This window comes from Nicotiana attenuata, unplaced genomic scaffold, assembly GCF_001879085.1.
Source record: "Nicotiana attenuata strain UT unplaced genomic scaffold, NIATTr2, whole genome shotgun sequence".
Taxonomy (NCBI): Eukaryota; Viridiplantae; Streptophyta; class Magnoliopsida; order Solanales; family Solanaceae; genus Nicotiana; species Nicotiana attenuata.
The window spans coordinates 249,980-257,873 of record NW_017671470.1 but is presented as its reverse complement, the minus strand read 5'-3'; the positions used below and the strand labels follow the sequence as shown (position 1 = coordinate 257,873).

Here is a 7,894-nt window from a genome sequence, read left to right as displayed (position 1 = left end):
AACTTATAGCATTCGGAGATAATGTGACCTTTCTTATGACAATAGCGACACTCTAAATTATTGTAACTGGATTTTGAGTCGGATTTGCCCCTAACAAATAAGCCAACTTCCGCTTGAGTTCCACTAGTTTCCCTAGTAATATCACTATCTATTTGTTCTTTTGATTTTAAGATAGATTTAATATCCTTATAAGAGATATTATCCTTTGCATAAAGCATAGTATATCTTATATGCTTAAAAGATGGGGGTAAAGAATAAAGCAGTAACACGGCTTGATCCTCATCTTTAATTTCAGCATCTATGTTATTCAAATCCATAATAATGGAATCAAAGGTGTCAAGATGAGAGAGAATAGAGGTACATTCACCCATACGAATTGTATAAAGCTTATACTTCACGTAAAGTCTATTTTCCTCCGTCCTCTTCATATATAAAGTTTTCGATTTTTCTCACATGCCTTTGGCTGTGGTTTCTACAGGAACTTCACGTAAAACCTCATTTGAGAGATTTAAGATGATACCTGATTTTGCCTTTTTATCTATGACGGCAAACTCCTCATCCGTCATTTTATCCACCTTTTTCTCCTTTCCTTGCAATGCGAGGTCTAAGCCATCCTGAATTAGGATAGCTTCCATTTTTAATTGTCACATTCCGAAGTTTGCACTTTGATCAAATTTCTCAACATAAGTTTTTGTTAAAGTCATATTAGCTACTGAAACAAATGCGGTTAGATCCGGCCCTGATACCAATTTGTTAAGATGGGGAACCCGGGTAGTGCAGAATTTAGCCAAACAACGTTATAATGACAATAACAAAGACAATGGAAGTTGATAACAACGACAAGTAAAACATATAAAGAAGACGCCATTTTAACGTGGTTAGGTCTAAGTGACCTACGTCCACAAGCGGAGAGGAGCAAATTTACTATACCAACAAGAGTACAAAATTAGAGTAAACACTCTAATTAATCCCAAATACCCTAAGAGAACAACCTCACAAGATCATTCCAAAGAAACGGTTCACACAAATGCTTCCCAACACTAACTCTATACAAAACACTCTTAATAAAGGACGAAAGGAAGAAACAAGAAATGAAGACACAAGTCTTGTTGGTGTGTTTAGAATCAGCTTAATTTATAGCTAAAAGAATTGGAGTTGCTTGGTATACAACTGGCCAATAAGGCCTAGAATGAGAGGACATAATATGTCGAAATGGCGAAATGGCGTCAAATGGCGAAAGAAATAATCTAGTACTTGTTTCCACTTCAAACAACATTTCATTACAGATTGCAAAATGTCAAGCATCTTTCCAATTACAAACAAAAGCTGCACAAATCATGGCTTACGCCTTTCTGAGTTTTTCAATTATGGTTAATTTATGTCTTGACGTTGTTGTATCATGAATATGAAACCACAACTCTTCACTTGCCTTTGTACACAATCTCTTCATCATCCACGTCGAATGCTGGATTACACAGACATCTAAAGAGTCTGCCTATTCCCTACATAAGAGACACAAAAATGAAAACAAACGTTTAAAGGTTACAAGTTAGGGATAAAGTTAATATAGCTTGGAAGGGAGGGGGAGAAGGCATGAGTTGGAGGGCAAACTTTATCAACTTTTGTTAATTAACTTATTCAGATAATGAAGAGAAAAATAGATTAGTAGGAATGCCTCTAATAGCTCTTTTTGTATGGACAGCAACTAAGGAGAATGAGACTAATCAGTTGTCTTGAGGACAAGGCTAATGACTTTATCCTACCTCCCTATCTTTAGTTATCCGCCCGAGGCTCTCGGACAAGACTACTTACTCCACTCGGTTAGTAAGTTGCGTCTTCTGCTTTCATGCAGGGTAGCCAGAGGCGAAGCTAGCTTTTTAATTGCGGGTTCGACCAAATCAAGTAGCTTTGGTCCGGACTCTGTATTTGAATTAAGAAATCTATTGAATTTAATTATACAAATTATTAATTTAGAATTAAGTAACTTAAATGTACTAGAATTTCAAACCCATAAGCTTTTGAGGGTGGCTTAGTTTTTTTCCAAGATCTTAAACTCTCTAAATTCTTATGAACCTCTTCACCAAAATAGAAGGACATGCCATATTAATGTGCATATTCAACAAATGACAGGTTTGGAAATGAGTTATTAGCTACAATATTTAAGGAGCATTAAGGCTGCGTACGATAGGCCCTTGTGGTCCGACCCTTCCCTAGACCCCACGTATAGCGGGAGCTTAGTGCACCGGGCTAACCTTTTTTCTCTAGAATCATTGGTTTCAAATGATAGTATGAAAACAGAGTCAATGAAAGCAAAAGGTAAACCTGTGTGAGTAGAGGAGTTCTATAATTTATTGTTCTTGGTGAGTCTTCCTCATCATCACTGCTATCAGAACTGGTTTCCTCTGCATTTATATCACCTATTGTCTTCTTTTTCGACGTCCCAACACCTTGTCCACACTTCTCCCTCTGCAGAATATAAGTAGATATGAAACATCATCAACTACGTATAAGCTTAATAACTAAATCAAAATTTCCTGTCTATGAGACTATAATTAGTATTAGAAAGTTAAACACCAAGTAGGCTGAGATTTGATACTTTTGGACTTGGTGCAACACTTCACAAGTTATTCTTAATCCTACCTCAAATACTTTTCCCAAAAGCTTTAAAGCCATCGCTCGTTTCTTGAGTTCTTCCTTCTTCACATTGCCTTCTTGTAGAACCTGAAAGATTAAACAGAAGCAACTCAAACAAAGGTCTTTCAAGGATAAGCCCTATCAACATAAGCAGAAAGGGATAATTTTGAACAAAAGGCTTACCAATTGGCAGACATGCAAAAGAGTTACTTCAATGTCTACAACGTTTAGTTTCCACAACGAATTCATTAGTGTTTCTCTGTTTAATCTGAGATGTGATTCAACGTCATTTTCAGGGCCACTACCATCCATTTTAAACTGGCGACGGACATCTTCTTGAAGTTGCAGCAGTTGAAAAGCACCTAAAAAACCATTGTTGTCCACCACATTATGATGCAGATATGACAAGGAGGGGAGAGGTAGGATCTTCACTGAAATGATCAAAGTGTACCTTTTGCTGCTGTAAGCTGTGATTTCCAGAAATGACCTTTGTTGCGAACCCATTCAGCCATAAATGGAACTCCCAAGTAAATTGCTTTCTTTCCGAGCTCTTGGGCAGCCTGTCTTGTGTATATGTATCCAATAGTTTGAAGAATCTCAGCTCCAAATGCTGTTAAAAGAATAACACATATGCTTAGTGCTAAAAACCTTAAAGATTGAACTCGTTAAGTTTAACACATAGATCCGCCTCTAGGTATTGCCATTACTAAAACTAAGAGAAATCACTAGAAGAAATGCAAGAGAAGTAGTCAGCTGACCTGCTTGTGAAAGCCGTTCAGCTTCAGATTCAGCACGTCGTAGAAATCCCACTCTGTCACCACGAACATATTCTTGAAGAAAATCTTTGAGTATTCTAGCAAGCTTTTCTTCCCTTTCCTTTTGGACACCCTTCATAACACAGTACTATTATAGTGAATCAACTGAAAAAAGGTACTAGTAAACTAAAGAGAACAAAGGTATGTTTCCTTTTCTACAGAACATTTAGTTCTAAAAAGTGATGGTCTAAAACTGTCCAAAGATACTCTTAACATGGTGTGATATTGTCCACTTTGGACCAACAACTAGTATCAGAGCCAATGGTTTAGCGAGACGATTATGGAGATGGCGAAGTGATGGCGTAGGGCCCGACTTAGTGCCTTTACCCGTCTATGGCCGGTTCACTACCTTTACCCATAGCTTCAGAGACGCTTAAACAGCCTCTCCTTGGGCTTCCGTGACTGTAAATACTCGGATCATGTGGGTGGCACACATTTAATCTCCAAATTAGCCAATAAACGGTGATGGTCGTGTGAAACTTAGTTCAAGGGGGAGATTGTTGGGAGCATGTGAACAAAGTCCCACATGGAAAGTAAAAAAGAAAAATAAACTACTTATAAGGAGTTGGACGATCTTAACGGTGTGAGGCCTTTTGGGGAAAACCGTGCGGGCTTGACCCAAAGCGGATAATAACACACCATGTTAAGAGTATCTTTGGACCGGTTTAGCCCAACAAAAAGAGATGTCACACATATCTTCAAGAGCAAGTACTTCAATAATACAGTTTCTTGACAGATTTCCTACAAAGAAACTACCAACAAGTGGAAACATACTTTGTATGTTATTGAAATTTCAGACATACTTGCCTTGAGTCTATCATGGATTTTCTCAGGGTTGTCATTTTCGCCAACTAATTCAGAGGAAGCCATTGATGCCACAGAAAGATGTCCGACGTAGTCTTCAAAAAGTTCGCTCCCAAAGAGGAGCGCAAACACAGCAGTCGGATCAAGCATAGTTTCCCTACAAAGAGGACATCAGAAATAGTACTAAAGTTCATGTAGCCTTCATTCATTGATATCTAAGAACATCTTTTTTCCATAGAAATTTATGAATCAGCAAGTACTTGCCTACTGTTCTTCAAGTATTAATATTTCATTCAAAATGACTAGAGGTATTCAATAAAAGCTCAAGATATACAAAACAGTAGAATCAATAGGCTACACAAAGTCTTTACACTTTGAATTAGGAATTTGAACTTAAAAAAGGCCTGTTTATAACCTAGAAGAAATTACAGAAAGATCACCTGGAGACACAAGACTTGCCATTTTGATCATATACATTTCTTTGCACTAGATCACTCAAAACCTGATATGCCTCTCCTAATTCCTGTTTGTTACAATTTAAAACATAAAAAAGAATAAATTATCATGCCACGATTTCCAGAATAAGTAAATATAAATAAGGAATAAGCAATGAGCTTGCCTGAAATCTTTGTGCAGCAAGAGGATCATCTGGATTTTTATCAGGGTGAACTTGCCTGGCCTGCACCAGAGGATGAAAGACACAGATTTTCCATAAGAAATCTTTCTTTTTGCTTTTCTCTTCTGCTTTCTTTGAGTGGAAAAGCTGAAGTTTTTTCAGAATAACAGAAGCTACAATTCCTCTTGTTCAATGCAGTCTAGATCAGAAAATACTTAATCTATCCCATATCCTGTTTTAAAATATCCAATACTAATTTGGAACTTCCTATATCCTTTATCCGAAATGCATTAAGACTTAGGATTGAACACCGGAGGAAAATCAACAGAGATGCCAAGTTCTTTCCTGAATTTACTAAAATTACTATAATGAATTCTGTAACGGTAACTTCAGCTGCTGTTCAAGCAAACATTTGTTAGGACCGAAAAAATCAGGTGTCATGTGGAAACTAGTAAAGCAAACCTTGAGCGACGATACATCAGACAACAAAAGAGACACAAATATTTAACGTGGTTCGGTCAATTGACCTATGTCCACGGATGAGATGAGCAATCCACTATAAAAAGAGAGTACAAAATATCGAGAGAACAACCTCACGAAGAGACAAACATAAGTGACACACTAACACTTGTCCCGTAAAGTTCTTCCCTAAACACGACTCTCAAACCTCATATGGCTACGTTGTGGATGCTATTGAATGAGACTGAAGGATTTTCAATTTATAAAAGTCTAAACCTTTTCCTACAAGAAAAGGAACTAGCCAAATATGGAAGAATTACATTAAACCCAATTATGGCAAACATGTTTCCCTCTCCTTCCAGAGATAAAAAAAAACCAAATATAGTAAGAAAATCAGGACAACACCTAACAGCATTTCCTTTCAACAGATCAGACTGGATGAGACAGTTTCCACAACCATTTGTTCTTCAAATCAAAGCAAAAGTTGGTATATTAAACTGTCAAAGCAAATACATTCCAAGAATTACACTACTTGGATCCATTTATCAAATCCTACAGATGAAATTTTAACAATAACAAAGTAAACAAATCAACGGCATCACTAAGTAAAGCTACATCAAATCCAATTATAGAAAGTAAAAAGATTAAGACATAGGTTCGAAAACCTTGAGATAATAGGCCTTGCGAATTTCCTCTTCAGATGCTGAAGGACTAACACCAAGAACATCATAATACTCTGTTTCTTTCACCATTTCCTTTTTCCTAAATCCCAAATAACAAAACAATTCTTTTAGCTCTTCCAGAAAAGAAGAAAAAAAAGTTAAAAAACTTCACAAATTTTATGATCAAGAAAACCTGAAAGAAGAAGAAGAAGAAGAGGTGGGGTGAGGGGTTTTAGGGGGGTGGGGATGAAAAGAAGAAGAGGGGGGTGTCACAGAAGAATGAGAGCCACCCCACGAGACTAATCTGCCTTTCCAGTTCTGAACAAGGATTAAACTAATTGCTTTATGATAGCTTTTCGCGGGAGAAAAACAGTATTTTAACTGTCAGTTTGTGGCTTTGATCATTCCATCAACTATCTTTTGAAACTTCCTTTTTGAGTGATGGGCTGTGGGCTTTTGGTTCTCTTTAATGGGCTTTATTAACATTTGTTTGGGGGCCCATTTGTTGGTGGGGTTTGGACCTACCAATACCATATCCAATTGCGTAGTCATAAGTCACTAACTTCAGAGAACAAAGTAGTTTTTATGTTCAGCTTTCTTTCTTTTTTGGGTGAATAATAGCCTCTATTCTTAACCTTCTCAAGTGGACCAAAATATAGATGTAGATAAAAGTGGCAAACGGGCGGGTCGGGTTGGATATGGTTCAGGTGGAAAATAGGTAATAAAAAAGTGGATAAATTATCCGACCCGGCCCATATTTAATACGGATAAAAAAAGGATTAACCGGCGGATAATATGAGTAACCATATTATCCATGACTTCTTGAATATGATCACCTTTGGGAGAATTTCTAATCTCCCACACTTAAGAAACCCCCAATTTGAGGCTTTACAAATGTAAAAGTTAAACTCATTGGTTAACCATTTTCTAAATTGATAATATAGTTCTTATCCATATTTGACCTGTTTTAAAAAAGTTCATTATCCAACCCATTTTTGTTAGTGGATAATATGACTGGTTAACTATTTTCTTTTAACCATTTTGCTACCACTAAATGTAGATAAAGAGCACTTAAAATGTTAAATCCAAACGTGTAATTCCCCTTGACATGATAACTTATGAAACCAGAAAGAGAATAATCGAGTGATAGGATAATAATCGAGTGATAGGAAAACCCTATATTTTAAACAATATAGGAAATTTAAATGCTAATAAAAACAGATAAGTATTTTGGTTTTTCCCTGTTTTCCGGTTTCTATTCAAAGAAATCCACAATCGAACAAAAAAAAATATTTGAATTCTTCATCTGAAACCAAACCAAGAAACCAATAATTTCAGTTTCTTTCGATTTTTGACTTAATCTGAATAGTGCAGACCCCTAAATAGTTATCTATCGGTAGGTAGGGTTAATTTCACTGATGGTCACTCAACTAGATTTTAATTTTACTAAAGTCACTCAACTATTTTTTGTCACTTAAAAGTAACTAAACTTTCACGTTGTCACTTAAAAGTCATTTTGACTCAAACCCCTACCATAAATATGACATGACATAAAATTTAATTAGAAAAATCCAAAAATAAATGCCACATAAGTTTAAATCGATCATACCCACTTTAGATCCATTTCTTCCTTAATGTGATTTGACCCATAACCCAAATGCTTTCAATAAAAAAAATATATTAAATTTCACATTAGTTTAAAATGATTATCTTATACTACAAAATTCTTGCCTTTTCAGTTACATAATGCCCATTTATAATTATTCTATACTGAAAAAATTCTTATCTTGTTTGTATGCCCCATCCAAGTCGTTTTATAACTCTACTGAAGTTACTACTGCATCCAACTCACATAACATATTTATAATTTTCTAGTAAAATTAAATAGTATTGTATTCATCTTA

The 7,894-nt window shown here is 35.9% G+C and overlaps 1 protein-coding gene across 1 annotated transcript; it reads right to left on the bottom strand.

The window, feature by feature from the left end:
* Positions 1–1,113: 1,113 nt before the first annotated feature.
* On the bottom strand, positions 1,114–6,323 carry LOC109208484 (chaperone protein dnaJ 10). Its single transcript, XM_019371603.1, has 11 exons — positions 6,184–6,323; positions 5,994–6,090; positions 4,873–4,932; positions 4,694–4,776; positions 4,257–4,410; positions 3,393–3,522; positions 3,086–3,244; positions 2,818–2,996; positions 2,641–2,721; positions 2,323–2,466; positions 1,114–1,502 (listed from the first exon to the last, which is right to left on the bottom strand). Exons 2-11 carry the CDS (start codon positions 6,078–6,080, stop codon positions 1,422–1,424), a joined length of 1,158 nt encoding a protein of 385 aa, XP_019227148.1. The 5' UTR covers positions 6,081–6,090; positions 6,184–6,323; the 3' UTR covers positions 1,114–1,421.
* Between the last annotated feature and the right edge of the window lie 1,571 nt (positions 6,324–7,894).